Source organism: Festucalex cinctus, chromosome 12 (assembly GCF_051991245.1).
Source record: "Festucalex cinctus isolate MCC-2025b chromosome 12, RoL_Fcin_1.0, whole genome shotgun sequence".
Lineage (NCBI taxonomy): Eukaryota > Metazoa > Chordata > Actinopteri > Syngnathiformes > Syngnathidae > Festucalex > Festucalex cinctus.
This window is the reverse complement of record NC_135422.1, coordinates 22745652-22767171: the sequence shown is the minus strand read 5'-3', so window position 1 is coordinate 22767171 and position 21520 is coordinate 22745652. Positions and strand designations below refer to the sequence as shown.

General features: G+C 41.1%; 1 protein-coding gene across 5 annotated transcripts in view; it reads right to left on the bottom strand.

The window, feature by feature from the left end:
- Positions 1-21520, bottom strand: part of LOC144031955 (synaptotagmin-14-like) — a 53285-nt gene that overhangs the window by 4629 nt on the left and 27136 nt on the right. For 3 of the 5 annotated variants that reach the window (XM_077539505.1, XM_077539506.1, XM_077539503.1), the window contains exons 4-7: positions 19121-19351; positions 7755-8026; positions 7208-7657; positions 5255-5444 (exon numbers count right to left, since the gene is read on the bottom strand). In XM_077539505.1, coding sequence (XP_077395631.1) covers positions 5255-5444; positions 7208-7657; positions 7755-8026; positions 19121-19351 — 1143 coding nt within the window. Of the gene's footprint in view, positions 1-1577; positions 1656-5254; positions 5445-7207; positions 7658-7754; positions 8027-19120; positions 19352-21520 lie in introns of all 5 variants that reach the window. The other 2 variants (XM_077539504.1, XM_077539501.1) reach the window with 2 other exon arrangements.

Genomic DNA, 21520 nt, shown 5'->3' with positions numbered 1-21520 from the left:
GGCAGTTAAAAATTGTACAATGTGCAGCTGTCATTTTCTCACTTTAGGCTTGAATTATTGAACAGTTCGAAATAGTTTTTGAACGTAGTAATTGAATTTTTTATTTATTTATTTTTCCCCCAAATGGGTTTTGCTAGTTTTGGTTCACATTGGGGCAGTCGTGGCCAAGTGCTTTAGATCATCGTCGCCCGTTATTGTGGGGACAACAATTAAGAGCAACTACTCCCAACATTTCATGAACATGCTTTGGTGCCCTTGATACCCCGAACTGCCCCCTGGACACCCCTGCTCCAGTGTGTGCCGCTAACGGTGTGTGTTTGCTGTGTCCACAACTGTAATGGGCCAATTTTGGTTTATGTTTGTATGCATGAAAAATAAAGACGATTCTACTTCTGTCTCAATTTCTGTATGACCAACTTGGCATTTGAACAGGGGTGTGTAGACTTTTTAATCTCCACTGTACAGTGACGCCACCCATTTGATTGAAAGCAAACGAGGCAGGAATGAAAGTCAACAAGATAATCACAATGGCTGTGCGGGTGTTTGGCCCCTCATTTACAACTTGACAATAATACTGTGTATTGCGCTCCTCGTCTAGGAAGGAGTCAACGGAATGAATAGCTGCGGCTTTCATACTGTGGAGTGCCAGCTGCCTTCCAATGCCTCGCTCGCTGCTTTGAAAGATACATTCAGTTGCTCTCTTTGACATAAAAGCACTGTGGGAAGAAAATAGCCTTGATTTCTTTTTTTTGACGGCTGCTGAATGAGCTCTGAAGAGCTATGGATGTCTTAAGTGGTCACTAACGACGGTGCAAGGCAGTTTGGTATTGTTGCTGAATGAGAGGGGCTGCAACTGATGATTAACTTGATGTGCAGGCTTGCTACTGTTGAAATTATTTAACAAAAAAAAAAAAAAGAGTGAGCTTTTGAATTTGCAACATTCACCAGGCTGCTTCGCCTTTTGTAAGACACACAAAGTCAATCAAGACATACATAAAGATTTTGCACAAAGATATTTGATATGTATCGCCAGATGTGACTATTTCCTAGATTTCAAAAGACGACTACACAATATTCTAAAGATGCTATTGAGGCACGTAAAACCAGTACAATGCCAGTGCTTCTTAATTGTCACATTCAGTGATCCATATTAGTTCATGATTGCTGAACAGTGTGAAAAACATGAATATCAGTGCTCTACATAAACACGACAGTCTTATCTAAGTTTTGTGCACTGTATGTACACTATGAAAAGTAATACATTTGCAACCAAGCCTTGCTAAACAACACAGTTAAGCCAATCATCAAGTAAACTGGAGTGAAATTTCTAAGTGAAAGCACTCAATGATTTTAGGCATGATGAGGACACAGGGGAGCAATACCAAAGATTGGTGAAGGAGGTGGTTACATGCAAGGAAGCATTCATCTTTCAAATGAGCTCTTGTCTTCATGGATGAGTGGGGAAAATTTGAGTGAGTGAAATAATTCTGGATCCGACTCAACACTACATCCATGAAGGCGTATGAAATAAAAAAAAATTGAAACGTGTGCAATTTGAAGTAGGGATAGACACTCACCTCTGATAATATAAACCTGTCCACCTATCAAGTGTTTTAGACAACAGAACAGCCCGTCTGACAACAAGGGTTGGGCAGCAGTAAGAAAAACAGCGAACCAAGGTGTCAAATAGGTGGTACAGGGTGACAACATTTTAGGCAAAAACAGAAGATGCAAGGGAAGAAAAGCAGGGTCAAAAATTGCACAACATGACACCAAGTTCATAAGAGGTCATTTCAGTTTCAATATACTGATCCCTTAAAACTGACGGTGGAGGCCATCAAAAAAAGAAGAAAAAAAAACAACAATAACAAACTTTAATGGTAGAGAACCTTTTAAAAACAAGCATTTACAAGGTGCTTTAACAAACCATATACAATAAAAAAATAAAAATTCCAGACAATAAATGCAAATAACCATAGAAACAAAATAGGCATACTGTATACCGTACATACGTACCGGTACTTACACACACAAACACGTAAGAAGGAGGAAAAACTCAAGGTAAAGATAACCTGAGGCAATACAGGAATCCCACAACCCAACTTAGACCACAAGAGGGGGGACAGAGTAAAACAATTAAAAACTTCACAAACTCCATAAAATTAAAACAATAAAACTAAGATGGGCGGCACGTCCACCTCCCAGTTCTGAGGACTCGGGTTCGAGTCCAGGCTCCGGCCTTCCTGGGTGGAGTTTGCATGTTCTCCCCGTGCCTGCGTGGGTCTTCTCCGGGTACTCCGGTCTCCTCCCACATTCCAAAGACATGCATGGCAGGTTCATTGGGCGCTCCGAATTGTCCCTAGGTGTGCTTGTGAGTGTGCATGGTCGGTCGTATCTGTGTGCCCTGCAATTGGCTGGCAACCAGTCCAGGGTGTACCCCGCCTACTGCCCAAAGCCAGCTGAGATAGGCTGCAGCACCCCCCGTGACCCTTGTGAGGAATAAGTGGACAAGAAAATGGACAGATGGATGGATGGAAAACTAAAATAAAAATAAAACAATAGATAAGAAACTCCATAATTAAGAAACAAGGGGGGAAGATACCAACAATGAAAAGACAATCTATAAAAAGTGAGTCTTAAGAGGAGACTTAAAAGATGCAACAGAGTTTGAACGCCTCAGATCCAGAGGCAGATTATTCCTAAATCGACAGAAAAATCTCTACCACCTTTAGTTATAAGCCTCAACAGTCTGATAGAGCGATCACTATGGCATGGCGCAGATTCATGTAGATAATTCATTCGAATGTGGAGATTAAATGAGAAAGTGAATAAAAAGAGAGATCAAATAAAACACCAGACTGCAGTGTGACCTGTCTCCTGCGGTTCATTTCGTCTACGCCGTTTGGGGTAACTGCAACACGTTTGTACGTGGAGGCACGAAAGAATTCCACATCGGTGGAGGAAGCAAGAAAAAGAACTCAAAGCGGTTCATTTCGTCTACGCCGTTTGGGGTAACTGCAACACGTTTGTACGTGGAGGCACGAAAGAATTCCACATCGGTGGAGGAAGCAAGAAAAAGAACTCAAAACGGACGTGTCCACCGAGCACGCAGTCAAGAGTGGATCCATAACGGTCACGTGCGGTGTACCCCTGGGGGAATTTGTCATCATTCTGGGAGGATTAATGAAGGAACTCCAAGTCTCCAACTGTTGGATATTGGTGTAAACTTGGCGTTCAAATTAAAGTTCTGAGCAGCCTTTGTGCGCTGGATGAGCGATGGCGAACACACTTTCCCCAAACAAGGAGGCAGCGTCGGGTGAGTACGCCGCCGCATGCGAATAGATCGTGGACGTCTGGGCTCGCGAAAGTCGGCATCATTGCGAAACAGCCGCACGGCAACGAGACTGGTTCCGATAATGATGAGCGTGAACCTGGCATGTTTGAAGGAGAAACTGGTCAGCTGTTCAATTCGGATACAGAAGATGACGAAGAAGAAGACGTTGATGGATTTGTGAATGAAGACTGATCAAAAAATAACATGAATACATCCAACTCTCACTGGAGATTAATCTGCCTTACCTCCGGCAATGCAGACCAAACTCGGACACCGGTCATCAGGTACTGAACAGCTCATCGTATTATGGTGTCCAGTACCCGATACACCCAGAGCACCCTCCTGACTTCCTGAGGGATACGGTTGAATGTCTTCTCCAAGTCCATAAAGCAAATGTAGGCTGGTTTGGCGAACCCCCATGCACCTTCCAGAACCCTGCCAAGGGTGTGGTGTAGAGCTGGTCCATCCACTGCTCCACAACCAGGACAAAAACCAAACTTCCCTTCCTGAAACTGAAATTCCACTTCCCTGACGGACCCTACAGAGGTCCAGCACCCAGACAATCTGCCCGTCCAGAGACACTTTCCCTAATGTAACAATGTTGGAGAGGCGTCAACCAGCACAGCCCCACAACATTCAGAGCCTTGAAGAACTTCAGGTAGATCCCATCCAAACCAAGGCCCAGCCACCGATAAGTTTTGTATGTACCAAACTTCTATTTGGAAAATATCCCAGATAATTTAAACGGCAAGCTGAAGGAAATCTGTCATTAAAGCTTGCACAAGCACTGCACACAACTGAATCCAACACAACAATATGAGGGAAGTACAGGATCACAAATGAGACTGCATTTGCCATCCTTGGCAGACACTGTTCTTCTTATTATAAGCTACAAGTGTCTGAACCTGAATCTGAGGTGTTTAGAGGAATGCTACTTTTGGAGTTATTTTCCAGTATTTGATTAGGCATTAAAAGTGAAAATATCTGTGGCATCTTATTATTCCCTGAATTTTCTTTCAAACCGATGAAGTATCAAAATAAGAACATACCATGGGCAACGCCATTATCCTGGTCACGTGATCATGATGACATATCCGGTGCGTAAACGACAACCACCTTCGTTCATTTGAATGGGACTTTGCTGACGCAATGGGCAAGAAAAAGACCATCTTTTATCCCGAATACTGCGCCAATTCTGATCAGAGTAAAAAACAGGTTTCATGTCATTCCATCGGGGCTGGGGCGGTGGTGGTTGGCCTCTCCTAATTTGGGCTAAAGCACGCTGAGCACACAACATAGCTGGCCTGGCAGAGTAAAATTCACCTAGATGTTTACTGTCCAGGTTAGGGACCGTCCACAACTTACATTTCCAGATTGAACAATGTCAATGGTGACTTGACTGGTAATTTGAGCTTCTTTAAAACGCAACTTGCAGACGGTCCCTAACTTTGACTTTCTATGAGCCGGTCGGCTGAATGAGTCCACCTTATCGGCCAATTTCATCCCCCCTTTCGGCTGGCCACAAATCTTTGGCGAGTCCTCCTTGGCTATACTGCTTTTGAAGAAGTGCTTCTTTGCTATACGGTGTAATTCCACCTTTGATGTCCGCTGCCGAACGCAATAATTCCTCGCATGTCTCTTTGTAGTCATTGGCTGCCATGTTATGATCATAGCACGTGATACATCATGATGATCAATTGACTGTCCAAAATGGCCGATACTGTACTGTAAAAAATTCATAGAAAGTACTGGTACTATAAAATCGTAATCGCTCAACACAAATTGACAATTTATTCAGGGAAGAGTTGAAATGAACCATTTCACAGATTAGCTGGTTAGTTTTTCAAGTGTCTTTAATTCCTTTAAGCGTTAAATAAAAAAAATTTAAGAAACAATGGAAAAGAACTTGTTAATACTTACTGGGTGGCTTATTGGTAGCCAGGTTCTTGAAATGAATTCCTTTGATGACCTCCACAGAGAGATGTCCTGTTGTAGCATTGTAGACCAGGCCCACCAGGATTTCTGGTGTGGAAGTTTGACTGACTGATGGGAACGATGAGGCGCTTTCACTGCATGTCAGGTCTGAGAGACTGATTTGGGATTCAGCACCCTGCAAGTTTAAGAGCATTTAGATTTGTCACCGGTATAAATGTTTGCATATTATGCAGTCCACTTTATATTTTCTGCAGAAGCAAAAGGGACAGAGAAACATAAGATGAACCCAAATTCCCAAAATTGACACATGGCTTTTTTTCACTTTTAATTGACCTTTCGCATAAGCTCCGCCCCCCTTAGTTACTGTTGCTAGTCCGTCAAGCTTGGTGACTCCGACAGCACAAGCCGTGACGGGAAGACTTACACCGGCGTGTATTAGTGATTTCTTTTGGAGCAATACCAGTGCAATATCCTTCAGATCGAGGCAAAAAGGTTTACAATATGCAGTGGAGGGTTATAGTCATAATATTAAATTACCCAGCGAAGGGGAAACATACAGGACGCACGCTAAATCTGAGAAAACCCCATGACCTATACTTCAGATGCAACCAGCACAGCATTATGGACCAGTCGTGCTCTTGTACTGCCGGGTAAGTTTTCTTACTTATATCAGTCTAGTATTGTTAAAATATGAGGATTACTGTTAGGTCAGCAAGTTAGCTAAACCTCGGTGTTTATAGCTAGCTAAACATTAGTGGGGGGTTTTTGTCTTTGAAAGCATCAGATCAGTCATTGTTATTCTTTGTCACCCTAGCCATGGATTTAGTTAAGGTTAACAGCCTTCGAGCTGCCCCCTTGTCTGGTTCAACACTTGTACAGCAAGCACAAGGTTGGGATACTCCGGAGACGGGTGTCCGTTCACAAAATGCTGCATGAAAAATGAAAACAAGATAAGCTCGGGGCACTTATTAGGACGCTAAGTTTTCCAAAATTGACGAAGCTTTGTGTTAACGTTAGCTCGCAACATTTAGACAAATGCAAAAGCTAACAGAAGACATTAAACTAACATTAACCACTGACTGAACAAGCTTAACTTAGATGGCAATGACATTCTAGTAATATATATTATTCATTAATAGTAACTACAATAACTTTGATATTGTTTTGTTATTGCCCCGAAAGCAAACTACACTACAGCGAGCTAGTTAGCCCGATAGAGTTAGCATAGTCTTACCTTAGCACAGTCCGATTTACATACTCCGTAGGTACACTGCTTCATCATTTTGGAGGTCCGGAGCTTGTTAATGGTTGTCACTCTTCTTCCGTAAAGTTTTATGGTGGTTATCAGTCTCGTAAGCCATCAAATAAAATCAATCAGACTATGGACGTCATCGAGAGCTGAGTAAAGCGTGACGGACTATGCTTACATAGCAACGGTTGCTAAATGTGTGATTGGTCAATGCTCGTTTGGGGGGCGGAGTTTGCGAAAGGTCAATTGCGAAAACGCTGAACCAAATTCTCAGTGGCCTAAACTCATTTTTCGAATCTGACACTCTTTTGGTCAAATGATTAAACACTGTACAAGTCCTTCGACTCAATTTCCTAAAACACATTATGTTCTGTTTTTGCAAAACCTTATCACATTTCACACGTGTTGCAAAATTGTAAACACTGGCAACACATGTGCACCAACACATGTGCCGATAGCTGGGTTGATAATGTGACGCAGTCTGAACAGGGCTACATCTCATTTGCATACTTTCCAACAACATTGTGAAAGTCAACCCTACAAATTTGAGGAATCCGATTAGAATCAGATATGCCTGCAGTCTGAACACAGCATGTGCTCAGCTTGCGAATGTCACATGACCAAATCCAGCCATAGAACTTGACTTCCCCTTAAAGTGGTAGCCAAACACCTGCTTTAAACCTACTTACTGGGTACGTGCAGCATGGGTCCAGAATGACAGGCACAGACATTTTTCCCTGCAGGTTGAGCTTGGTGAGATAAAAGACATTTTCCCCGAGCACCTTCTCCTTCTTCATCCGCCGCATACTGTAAAGTCGAAATCTGATGGCATAGTTGCTGATCATCTCAGACTCCATATGGCAAAAGTGAAAGGTCTCTGTGAAGAGAGGGCACGGGCCTCTTTGTATACCCGTCTTTGCCCTCTGCTTCTTTGTGGGCAGCAGCACCAAGTGGACCTGCCAGGAGATGTTGCCAGTGTGTTTTAGACTGGGGAGGTCTGTTATCGCCATGATGGTCACCGCCAGCTGCTGCTCCTCTGGATCATAGTCAAACATTACATCAAGAGTGCCATATTTTGCAACCTGATCTACTTCGTAGCCTTTAGGGAGCTGTGCAGCAGAACCGCGGGCTGACATCTCCTATAGGGGCAGAGATATGTTGTGTTTACATCATTAATTAAATGAACCACCGCATTTGATGTTCATGTATATGTCTCTGTGGAAGCACATTATTTACCTCTGGGCTGAGGACAGCGGTGCTGTCGCTGGGCACATCCTCCTCATAGCCCTTGTTGAGATAACTCTCTGTCTCATGACCGTCACTTCCCTCACTGGCGCATTTGCGAAAGGAAAGGTGGGGGCTACCGCTGGTCAGTGAGAGATCACATTTGGCGTCACCCAGGTCTGACAGCGTGTAAGACATCCTTGGAGATCCATTTTCATCCTGATATGGAGGCGGTTGGAGTTCGTCCAGTGGGGGTGTCCTCCTCATCCTTTGGATGCAGTTGGCTGTTAAAGTATTGAGGAAGACAGGACCCAGACAACATCACTTATGTGTCGAAAATTGACTCCAGGAGACAATTGGCTCTGTTTTTATAGCAAGCACAAGTGCGGTTCAGCACATCCGGAGCCTTTCCCAACTGACTTTGGGCGAGATTCGAGGGTACACCCTGAACTGGTTGCCAGCCAATCGCAGGGCACATATCGGCAACCATTCACTCTCAAATTCACAATTAGGACCCTATGAATAACACTTCAATCAACCCTAATATGCAGGTTTTTGGAAAGTGGGAGGAAACCAGAATACCTGAAGAAAACCCATGCAACGATTGTGTTCATGTGTCATCTTTCAATTAAAAAGAAGGCAATGAAAAAATGGCATACTGATGATCACACTCATGACAAATATTAAACAGCGAGATTCTCAAACCAAATTTCATTGTCCAATTTGGCCATTTGCGGCCCACCATCCATTTTTCAGTGGCCCGTGGCAAATGCTAAGAATGGCGTTTTGACTCAGTTAAAATAAATTAACAAAAACAAAAATGTTTGGAAATGGTCAAAATAAGAAGGGAGGGTTTTGAAAAAAAGGTGCCATTAAAGGTTATTTTAGTTAACTAAAACTAATGAAAAAACTAAAACTAAAATTAGAAAAACAATATCCATCCATTTTCTGGACTGCTTAGTCCTCGCAAGGGTTGCGGGGAGTGCTAGAGCCTATCTCAGCTGGCTTTGGGTAGGAGGCGGGGTAATTCCTGGACTGATTGCCAGCCAATCGCAGCAAAAAAACAATAATGTAAATAAAATAAAAACAAAAATGCTTTTTAAAAAACAAAAACTAACTGAAACTACATTTTATGTTTACAAAACTACCTATAATTGTAGCAAACATGTCCTTCGTTTTAGTCTTTGGTAATTAATTTAATGCATGAGCTTTTGGGGATGATATTAAATGTGATTTTTAGTAATTTATTTTGATATAAACCGGAATAATGACGTTTGAAAGTATGTCACACAGAGGTGACATCATCTAGCAGCAGCCAATAGAAAAGCACCTTCAGATGACATTGCTCCCATGTTAAATATTGCGTACAAGTAATACACATTTCTTTAAAAAAAAACAAAAAAAACTAATACTAATACTGAACATAACAAACTAAACTAAACCTAAGCATTTTTTAAAAGAACGAAACTAATAAAAACTAACAGAACCACCATGAAAACTAATAAAAATTAACTAAAATGAAAAATTCCAAAACTTTATAAACCCTATTGCCATATTACAAATAAATTGGTTTATATGCTGTAGCTTTTTTCTAAATATGCAAAAGCACAAATAAATTATTTGTACAATTTTTAGGACGAAACACAATTTCTCTTCATAACATTATGTGGCCTTTGCGCCCTTCTGATTTTCTGTATGTGGCCCTCAAATTAAAAATTTTGGACACCCCTGCTCTATGTGGACACTTGCAGAAAAAAAGGGAAAATAAGACATGGCTCCGAAAACAAAACAAAAACAAAAACTACAACATCTGTCCTTATCTGTTTCTTAACTTTGAGAAAAAGCCAGCCAACTCTAACTTATTGTTTCCAGCTCTGGCAAATTCTTGGAACTTTCAGTCTCATGTCAGACAGTGAGACTTCACCTCAAAGTGGCACATATCAGCGGCACGATGGAGGCAACGGAGTTTTAACCAAGTGTCATGGAGGGCTTGATAAAAGAAGCAAACCCATTTTGAACGTTTTCTTCCCCCTGCTGAGCCGGGGGCGGTTGATTTGATGGAAGCTGCTGTGTAAAGGCATCACTATTTCCCGCTCCCTGCTAATTGGAATGGTTACAATTCCACTTCTCTTCTCAGCCCTCCTTCCTTCACAGAGATTCATCCCCTTCCTATGGGCTTGTTTTTCACTTCTTGTGAATCTTGGCTGTAGAGCCAAAGCACAAGTACCCAGTAATTTTTAGTTGGAAGTTGAAACTCATTCTGATAGGGGAGGAACCAGCAGACCACCACTGCCAGGCCTGAGGCTTTTCCCTCCTCATCATCGAGGCAATGAGTATGCTCACCACCGCTTGACACTCACCGGTGGCACATAGAAAGGGGGGCCCAGACTGCCTCTTTGGGCTCTGCACAGCCAGACCCCCATGAGTGCTGGCCCAGCCACCAAGAACTCGCCATCCAGCTGTGCTCTCTGTTTGTCACTTTTTTGAAACCTTATTTGATATATTTGTTTTGGGTTTTTTTTCCAATCAAATTTGGTAGACTTCTTACAGGGTCTTTAATCAAATTAACAGAGCTGAGCGGTTACGTTAATTGGCAATTATATGATGATTCCCACCTTGTGGCAAGTGCACAATGATGCAAAGCCTCGATAAAATACAGACCCGTCGATCGGGTCCATCCATCCATCTATTTTCTGAACCGATTGCTCCTCACAATGGTCGCGGGGGTTGCTGGAGCTTATCCCATCTGGCTTCGGGCAGTAGGCGGGGTGCACTCTGAACTGGTCGCCAGCCAATCGCAGACGGTCCATCTCATTCCGTGTATTTTTGCGAGCCTTCGTGTCATACAGCATTCACCCAATATGCGTAAGCACACACTGAAAGGTGGGCATCATTAACGACCGGAATTGACGATTAATGGAAGGCCCAGGTCTGAAAATTAAATAAGATTAAGAAGAAAATGTTCATGCATATTTCCCCACTGAGCTCCAAACAATCCAAATTCTGTTAGGTCTGTGAGATGTGCTGTTTACCCAAATGTTGCAGATGTAGCATGAACCACTCTTTTGTTTTTTTGGGGGTTTTTTGTCAGTTGGCTCATCCCTGTGTTTTGTCTTGATTTCCCCCTCGATGGTGCAGGGAATGTTGAGCAATTAGGGGCACCTGGGAGCTATAGGTAATCAGCTCCCAGACTCGGGTTATTACAAGAAGCAGGTTTAACATGCTCTTGTGCTGCATTCGAGGATGGTTGGAAGTCGGACATATCAGAGTTGTTTTTTCCTATTTCCGACCTGAAAGCGTTCGAGGCGAAAGTAACCAACCAAAATGGCGGATAGTGGTAAATTGTTTTTTTTTATTTTGTTTTTTTAAAACTCATTTTTGACCTCCAGCAAGCTTACCTTCTTGTAATTTTGCTTCATTTATTGTTTTTATCTTATTTCATAAGCATTCCATACAGTTGAGTAGTTGACCATATAATTTCATGACGGGAGATAGCGCCATACTGTCACGTACGTTGTTACGTGAAGTTATGTTGAATATTTACGAATGAAGAACGCTATCTAGTTTTATACTCAAGTAAATTGTGTTTTACCTTTCACAGTCTGTTTTTTCTAAAAAGGAAAACCATTGGAGAGTGACGTCACTTGTAATCCATCGGTGAACTCTGGGTCCTTCTTTTTTTCCGACTTCGGAAGCAAAAATTCCAACTTCAAGGGGGCGTTCCCGTACCCTACACAGTTTCTGGTTTGACCTCGGAAGAGTCCGACTTATGACCATCCTCGAATGCAGCATTAATCTTCACCTGTGTTCTGATTTGACTTCTCCTGAATTTGAAAAGTGATGATACGGGTGCAGAACACAGACGTGTGTATATATAAAAGGACTAACGATTGGTCCCTTGCGGCTGAAGCCTGAGGGCAGCCATCTTACGTTGCCACTGTTACTGACATTTTCTGTTACTTGTTTCCTTATCAGTGCATGTTACACCAGGGTCCCTGCATGGAGTAATGAAAGCTCTCAAAGAAAGAACTTCACTGTTTGCACTGATCATTATTCCAACGATATCTCAGTGCTGCAAAACGTGACTCAACAAAGGTTTGGTTTACATTTTGCAGCAAATTGTTTTAGGATGTTTTATGATTTACTTTTGTTGATGGTTCTGACATGATGCAGAATTGCAGATGAATCTTTGAGTAGCACTCAGAGATATACCTTATAAAAATATATATATATAAATCAGATATTTAGCATGAAAGGTTCATTAGAGTTTTTCCCAAACTTAGAGGTTCAATCGTATGCCACAAAGTGTGGCATTCTCCCCGCAGAGACATTAAATAATGTGAAAATGCCGCAGAGAAATTCAAGTTCGGCGAACTTAGTGAGTGGCAACCTCCGGTGGCTTCATTTCTCACTACGGTAACTATGAGGCATTGTTAATCCATTCATTATACGTCTGTGATCCAGAACAGATGATCTGAGTCAGTTCAAGGTTAGTACACACACCTTGAGCTAAACTTGTGCACAGCAAAGGTGGCGGATTCAAGTAACATGACTTGGACTCAAGTCGACAAAAGTCACTTACTTTTTGGACTTGTGAATTTAGGATAGTGTTTAAAAATTCACAACATCCATCCATCCAATGTGACAATATGTTGCTGTTATATTGTTGCTGTTATATTCTACCTGAACTGCTTTAAAAATGTCACTCCATACATGAATACAATATTTAAGCCGTGATATATTGCTGGAGAATGTTGGTGCTAGCTTTTTTTTCCCCGGTTTGTTTATGATGCTCACTTAGAACTGAAAGGATGTCAGCGTCTAACTTGAATCTGGCATCCACTTGGCACGAGATATGGAAATGGATCCATGAGGGAAAAGAACCGGCGCAAAAGTAAAAGAGAGGATTGAGAAGGACAGGAGATTCGAACCATTCCTTCCAATGATCTTTATGGTGAACGTGTGTCTTTTACCTTCACTGTGACCATCCGCTTATTCCTTGACAATTGCGTTGAATGTGTAAAACATGTAGTGTAGTATCCCATTAGTGCAGCCTCAAAATCCCATAAAAGGTTGCAGTTTTTATACAGCAAAAATGATTCACTTCTGTCGCATTTGGGCACAGTGCATGGTGTATGACAGGCCTTAAAGCAGCTATATAGAAGATTTGAAATTTCAAATCGCTACTGACACCTGTGGCCGAAAACAAACTGCACGCTCGTACACGCTGCATTCACTCGTACGTGCACGGCCTCATTCCTGAAGACTGGACTCTTCATATCCAATTAAACTATGTTTTCAGAGGTAAGATGTTTTATAATGTTATACAAAGCTGGCCACTTCACGGAATGAGACTCTCGATCCCCACTAAACAATTGATGTCCACGTGACGTGCAGATCATATTGCTTTAGTCGGTTGAAGTCCAGTTCTGTACTCCAAAATGATGTGCAAATTACCTCAATTAATTGGACCTCATTCCGATGTTAATATGCAGTTACATATTGTAGTCACCCCGCTCGACGGACGTCAACCTGATTCTAGTCATTATTAGTGTATGTCGCCCCCAGGCTAGCGTCATTGTGCATTAGCCGAAAGGTGGGCTGTCATTTATGGAAATTGACGATTGTGAAAAACATATAGACCCATTCACTCCTTAGTGTGATACGGCCGTGAATATTATCGCCATTCAGTAGTAGCGTTCACATTCCGCTAGCATAATGTAACTACAATAGGCTGTTTTCACGGAGGAAAATAAGGCAACATTTAGCCTGATTGAAACGCCGCGGAATGGAACGTCTGTTCTTCATAAAGTCATTCTGTTCTATTACATTCAACTTTGCCGCCACTTTCACGCTAAATGTTGCCATCCACCTCACTTTCACCCCTATAGTTACGACCGAGAAGTGATCGATCTTGAGGTTACTGCTATTTGAAAACAACATTTTTTTTTTTTCTAAATGTCAAGATACTTGCTTCTTACCTTTCGGAGTAGAATGAAAGCCAGCCCCACCACTTTGTCCCTCCATTTCCTTTTTTAATGCACCACACATATACATATTCATTTTTTTGGGGGGATGCAGGTGTGTCGGAGTAGGGGAAATTTTTTCCCTCTGCTCCGACTCACCTGCTCCCAATTGGGGGGGGTCGGGAGCTTGTTTGGGGGGGGTGGAGGTATGGGTGGGTGGGGGGTTGGGGGTCGGGGGTGGTGGGGCCTGGGTCGTGGCGGGTGGCGGGTTTGGGTGGGGTGCGGGGGGGTCATGGGGGGATGGGGGCTGGGGACCGGTGGGGCGCTGTGGGGGCTTCTGCGGCCTTGGGCTCGGGGGTGTGGGCCGGGGCTGGGGCGGGGGTGTTCCGGGCGTCTGGGTCGGCTCGCCGACCGGTGTCCGCTCGGGTGGCTTGGGGGTGGCCTTGGTGCTGCCGCGGCCTGGGGATTTGGGGGGGGGTGCTCGCTTTGCTGGACCGCGGTTGACGGCTTCTTTCTTTGGTGGTGGTCCTTATGCATGCCAGATCCATCGCACCAGCATCTACTGAAACTCAAACAGAATTTACCTCTCCCTCCCACAGCCCCTTGAATCAGTGGGTGCTGGTGTCTGTGGATCTCACTTTGCTTTATCTATCCTTCCCTCCTTCCTCTCTTTAGTTTTTCCTCTGGTCACTTGAGATCTCAATTTATTGGAAGTTTGAGGTTTCTGGGGTTGGCATAAGACTCTGGTTTTGTAACCACGCAGGAGGGGTTTTGTTGGTGCTGGATTTCACTTTGATGGATTGGATGTACTGGCTTCTATGGATCTCACTCTGCCTTATCGATCCTTCCCTCCTTCCTCTCTTTAGTTTTTCCTCTGGTCTCTTGAGATCTCGCTAAATTTGCTGGAATTTAGAGGCTTCCGGGGTTGGCGTAAGACTTTGATTTTGTAATCATGGGGAAGGCAGGAAGTGTTTGGTCGGTGCTGGATTTCACTTTGATTTATCTTTCTTTTCTCTTTATTTTTTTCTGACCTTTTCTCTGGTCTCCTGACCATTTAAACCTCACGACTCTGGCAAGATTCTGAAGTACCTGGTTAAGGCGAAGGGTAATGGGATATTTATAAGGCTTTAGGTGAATTAATGAGTATAAATTTATACGTATTTGCACGCACACGCACGCACGCGCACGCACACAAACGCACGCACGCAAACGCACACACGCAAACGCACGCACACACACACAAAAAATTAAAAAAAAAATTCAAATTTTTTTTAAAAAAAGAGCAATGATGATAAGACGTTGAATCGGTAAGACTACCGAATGAACAATTCTGAGCTCTTTTAGAAAAAAAAGAAAAAAGAAAAAAAAGAAGAAAAAAAAAAAAAAAAAAAAAGAAAGCCAGCTGTGAATCACTTTTCTAATCCAAGTCCGATCTCAACTCTCTCCACCGCTGAAAAGTCAAACTGATGTTCACTCTCGTTCTTGCCCGGCATCGGTCACTATCAAGTTTAGATTTATTCTTTTTTTCGTGGCACTTGACATTGTTTCATTTTTTTTTTTTTTTTAAAGTAGCCTTCCGCGGAGTAACAGCGGGTGTCTGGGGCAGCGAAAATCTGTACTAGTTCCGTCTTCGCGTGACAGGAAAAAACAGACGAGAACGCGCATGACGTCACATCCCGCAGACAGAAGGCGGGAAATTCGAAGGATTTGGACCGGACGCTTCCTAAATAATATTGGCCAGAGGCTTGTAGGAGTACCCATTGTGGACAGCTAAGATGTTGATCTACTAATTACAATATGTTTTAGTCATAAATGGTCAAATAGAAAGGCTATTGTTAAGATATTTTTTTGGGAAATCCTCCATATAGTAGCTTTAAGGTGAGCGGACCTACATATTTGGAGATCTTTGTAAAAGATCGCAATCATAGCAAATTTGTACAGCACGTCCACTTGCAGAGTGCACAAACTTTTTGGGTGAAGGCTCTGAAATCAGGCCCCATGTGCACCTGGTGTACAAGATTTTATGAGTAACCAACTGATTTGTATGGGAAGCATTGTGTCCCTTTTACGGACCACTAATCAGCAATTACTTGTCATTTAGCAAAGGATCACTGATTAGCTCTTCTGGTGACAATACGAGGAATCACTGCAGATTACATTGGAAATTGGAGATCAGATGAGACACATCTCCTCTAATCAGAGTGAAGTACATTAGTGAGGAAAAAGCATGTGTGTGTTGTGGTGAATCTGCAATATTTTAAGGAGGCATGAGACCCCTAAAAACGTGTCACTCCCATATTGGTGTCATTGGTCATGTATCTCGTTTAGATGGTATAGAAAATATCACAACAAAGCATCAAATTACCATCTTGTACCTTGGTTAAGTGCAGTTTTCTCAGTACGATTTATAATGTGTGATGCTTTGTTACCGATGGAACGAAGGCATGACATAAACTATTCATCATTCTGCAGCAGATTTGAACAATGCTTTAAATAGATTGCCCTAGACATTCAGTCTTAAAACCCACTTTCTTATATAACAGGAAGATACTTCAGACATGGTGCAGTGATTTAGAATGCAGGAAGAGTTTTCCTTTTTTTGATTTGTGATATAACAGTGTCATCGAAAGCACTGCATATTATTGCAAACTGAACTACTGTTCCAGAATCCAAACTGAACAGCATTGTTTTGTTTTGTTTTTATTATTATTATTATTTATTTATTTATTTTATTTTATTTTTTTTGGGGGGGGGGGTATAGTACGCAAAATATATAGTATACACAGATGGGCGAAATTATTGGTATATCTCTATTAATGGGGGAAAATAAAGTGGTCAGACAAATAATTTGAATCTGATATAAGTAAACAAACGAACCACATTTTTATGAAAATTAAAACCAAGGAAAGTCAGGAATTTCATCTGAATAGTTCAATAGAATTATTTTTAAAATAAACTCATTAAACAGGCCCAGACAAAAATAATGGTACCTCAAGAAAAGAGTGAATAGAATTTGACCATAGGGACATCGCAGGTGTCTTCAAACCTGTAATCAGTCAGTCGGTCTATTTACGGGCTGGCAAGTAGACATTGGCTACGTTTATATACTGTCAATATTTGAGTTAAGGTCAAACTTAAGGTTTTTGAACCATTTGGAATAACACGTTTACATGCATGAGCAGTTACTCATGTTAATTGTAATCAATTGGGATATCCCCATCCATGCCACAAAACACGGTCAATGTCATGATGCTTAAATTGTCATTTCCACCACTTCTTCCTGTTTGTTTACCCCTGCTTGTGCATTTCCGGTGGGCTGCACACCAGATACCACACACAAATACCAGTAATTCATGAACTCAAAAGTACAAGATTCCATGTGGATTGATCAGAACACAAATGAATGTTCCTTTCAATGGGATACTCCGTGCACGTTTATAAGACCAAATAACCAGGTTATTAAAGGAATATTATTCAGGCTTAAAAAAAAAAAAAAAAAGGGGTTTGAAAGGGTTACTGCAGCATGTAAACATGACCACTGTGCTATTTGATGTCCTGGTGTACATAAGCCATACTAAACAATGACTAGAGGAAGGGGAGAACGGTTTAAGGAGATCATAAATAAAATTAGCAAGCATGTTAAAGGTAAAGGCTAATATAACGTTTCCAAGCAGAATGACCTTCCTGTGACTACAATTGCACGAATTCAGAAATGTAAGCTCCACAGGATGTAGCCAACTTTGCTGGAGGAAAACTGATGACAAACTGAAGAGATTTATAATACGTATGGTAACCCAGACTGCGATTGGCTGGCACGAGTCCAGGGTATACCCCGCCTACTGCCCAGAGCCAGCTGAGATAGGCGCCAGCACCCCCCGCGACCCCTGTGAGGAATAAGCGGTCAAGAAGATGGATGGATGGATGGATGGATGGATGGATGGATGGATGGATGAATGGTAACCTAGAGCCCAAGACAAACCCAAAGACATTAAAAGTATACTCCAAGGTCAAGGTACATCAGTATCAGATTGCACCATCCGTCAGTGGTTGAGCCAAAGTAGACACCATGGGAGACAATTAGGAGTACACTACTGAAAAGAAATCATAAAATGTGAGACTGGAATTTTACAAACTGCATGTTGACAAGCCGCAAAGCTTCTGGGGGAATGCCCTATATGGTAGGGGTGTGCCAATACATCGATTATTAGATTCATTAAGGTTTGACACGTGACGATTAGATTACGATTCATAAATGTTGAAATACGATTATTCTCCATAATAATTTAATGACAGAAACACTACCGCAGCTTGTGAAATGAAAGTAAAAGAGACGCCTGCCGCCCCGACACTTAAAGGAACGCACATGGTGAGGATAGCGGCAGCAGAAGTTAATGAGAGACAGATTTTCTCCCCAGAATTAAAGGCTAGTGTTTGGAAGCATTTCGGTTTTGATTACGATTAATATATGTTCAAAAATGATTATTTTCCATAACAATTTAATGATGAAACACTCCTACTGCTAAAAGTATAGAAATCTGTGAAAACTGAAGTCTTATTTATTTCTAATGGCACTTTATGTTTAATATTTTCCAGAAAATGTGGAATTCATTACACCAGAGTAAATCTTATTTTATTGTAATAGAGAAATCTATTTTTGAAAAGTACCGCCGTTGAAACAATTGTTTTTGCATCTTCTTGTGAAAAAAGAGCAGCTTAAGGGCTGCGTTGTGTTGTATGGGCATCGTTTCCATTGTTCCTGTTGGATCATTTGGTGATTGGAAATAAAAAGTAATGGACATGAATTGGTTTGGCTACTTTAATTAAAGAATACTGACAAATATACCTTCAAACTGTACAAATAACGTTCTATAAATATCTTAATAGAGAGGAAAAAAAACAAGTTGTTAAAACTTTCATCCAGTGCTGATTAAGAATGACTAGTCCCCTTTTCAGTGTCTCTCTCTGAAAGCTGTCATCGGCTGAAGCATGCAGTGCAACTACAATGTCTCAAAATATGATTTATGTTCATGATTAGTTAGCGGGCACTCGAACTTTTTCATGTTTTAAAATGACCGCACACTTTTAGTCAAGTGACAAGATGAATGCAGAGAACAAACAGACTGATCCAAATAGTCTCCAAGTGGTTCTCCTGTGACTAGGTCCGTGCTGAATTTTTCCAGCACCGTGAATGAAGCATATTAAAAGAACAGAAAAATATACAGACAGTTGACTGCTTCGTAACCCTCCCATGGAGAGTGTGTTGAACGGGAGCTCCACTTTGATCACCTCTCTAAATCAACTGTGTATCAACTGGGTGTGTACATTTGTTTTATGTAGTGAATATGCACGGAACGAATTCTATCTACGATGAATGAGTGAACCTGATTGGATCGGATTGACACGTTAACCTACCGATATCATCTGAGGCCTCACTGCTGTAGCCGTCATAATCAGCCGTCAGGGGACTGTACTTCTGTCGCTTTCCCCACCTGAAGCGGCCCGCATGTTTGACGTTAGCAGACACCTCGGCCCCGCCCCTGAGACCTTGGGCCCGGCTGACTGCTTCTTGATACTGGCCCATCAATTCGTCCTCGCTGTCCGATGACGATGAGGCGTGCTGGTCGCCATCAGTGTAAACGTTCTCTGTTGGCAGAAACAAATTAAAATAAATTATCCAAACAAATTCAAGTGTGAGATCCCTATTTTGTTTGGATATATACTTGTTCGGACCTTGATTTTGTTTTTTAGTCTGTGCGTCAATATGTGCTTGTCTTGGAAGTCGAAAGAAAATTCCTTTTAAAATCACGCTTGTAATTATGAATAATTGAATATTGTGTTTTAAATCTTTTTTTTAACTTTTTTTTCAATTGTTATTTGTTACCCACAATTTTGAAAACAAGGCTCTTTTTTTTGTCAAAATATTCTCACAATTATCCAAACACTTTTGCTAATCACAGTGTGTACTTATTATTGCGCAACACTGTTTTGCTCCTTCAGTGTAAAGCATTGTGTGAATATTTGAATTAGTACAGTGAACTCCAGTTTCCACAAATTCACCTATTCGAGCACTTTTCAGGGAAGGGTGCGCTTGCTGTTTTTGTGCTTTATATAGGTTACCTTCATTTATAGTTCAGCTCAGTCCCTATCGCTTGTGAACGGTGGATATTTGCTGTAATTGATTTCATTATGAATGAATGAAAACGCGACTGGCTGGCGAACAGTTCTAGCTGCGGCACGTCCGCGATCTTGTGAGGATAAAAAGTTTGGATTGATAGATGAATGAATTGAGGAGGTAGAAAGAACAATTCAAGACATAAAGAAAGAAAAAATGAAAAATTGAAGACATATTCATTCTGAATATAATGTACAGAATTGGTAAGGTGACTCTTGGATATTTATACAGTACTAATATTTAATTTAAAAAATTAGTGGCGGTGATGCAATTGTGAATCCCAGTAAAATTGTAAATGATGTTTAATGTTTTTTTCCCAGCAAGCGGCAGTACAGCTTTAGAATGACTCCAGTTCTGACGCTTAACCAAAGACTGGCAAAAAATACAAAACCTCAAAATGATTGTTTTTTGTAAATTAGCCTACATCAGGGGTGTCCAAAATTTTTAATTTGAGGGCCACATACAGAAAATCAGAAGGACGCAAGGGCCACATAATGTAATGAAGAGAAATTGTGTTTAGTCCGAAAAATGTATTTGTGCTTTTGCATATTTAGAAAAATGCTACAGTATATAAACCAATTTATTTGTAATACGCCAGTAGGGTTATTATAGTTTTGGAATTTTTCATTTTAGTTATTTTTGTATTCGTTTTCAGGGTGGTTCTGTTAGTTTTTATTAGTTTAGTTCTTTAAAAATGCTTAGTTTTAAATGAGTTTGTTAATTTCAGTATTAGTATTAGTTTTATTTTTTAAATGTGTATGACTTGTGCGCAATATTTAAAAAACAGCATGGGAGCAACGTCATCTGAAGGTGCTTTTCTATTGGCTGCTGCTAGATGACGTCACTTCTGTGTGACATACTTTCAAACATCATTATTCCGGTTTATATAAAAATAAATCTACTAAAAATCACATTTAAAATCATCCCCAAAGGCTCATGCATTCAATTAATTAGCTAAGACTAAAACAAAGGACATGTTTGCTATAATTATAGCTAGTTTTAGTTAGTTTTGTAAACATAAAATGTAGTTTCAGTTAGTTTTTTTTTTTTAAAGCATTTTCGTTTTTACTTTATTTCTGTAACAATGTTGTTTTTTTTCATTTTATTTTTTTTCATTAGTTTTAGTGAACTAAAATAACCTTTAATGGCACCTGTTTTTTGACACACTCCCTTCTTAATTTGACCATCTCCAAACATTTTTGTTTTGTTTATTTTATTTGAACTGAGTCAAATGCCATTTTTAGCATATGTCACGGGCCACTGAAAAATGGACGGCGGGCCACAAATGGCCCCCGGGTCGTAGTTTGGACACCCCTGGCCTACATAAACCACAATTTTGGTCGGATCGTGGAGCATTAATATGTCTGCAATACAGAATTTCATTTCCAAATAAAATGCAAACAACAACTCACCCTGATTTAGAATTCCTTGGCAAAAAAATAAAAAAAGTGCAATAAAAGTGACAACTCTCTGACTTTTTTCGAAATAAATTGGTGCAAAATAATAATAACTTTTAAGCATGACTATGAAGCTGGAAAATAGGTCTGGGTGATACAGCTGAAAAGTTTAGGACAAAGTATTTCATATAAGATGATTTAGATAAATATCGATCTTTTGTAAACTACTCAAGAAAAATGGAA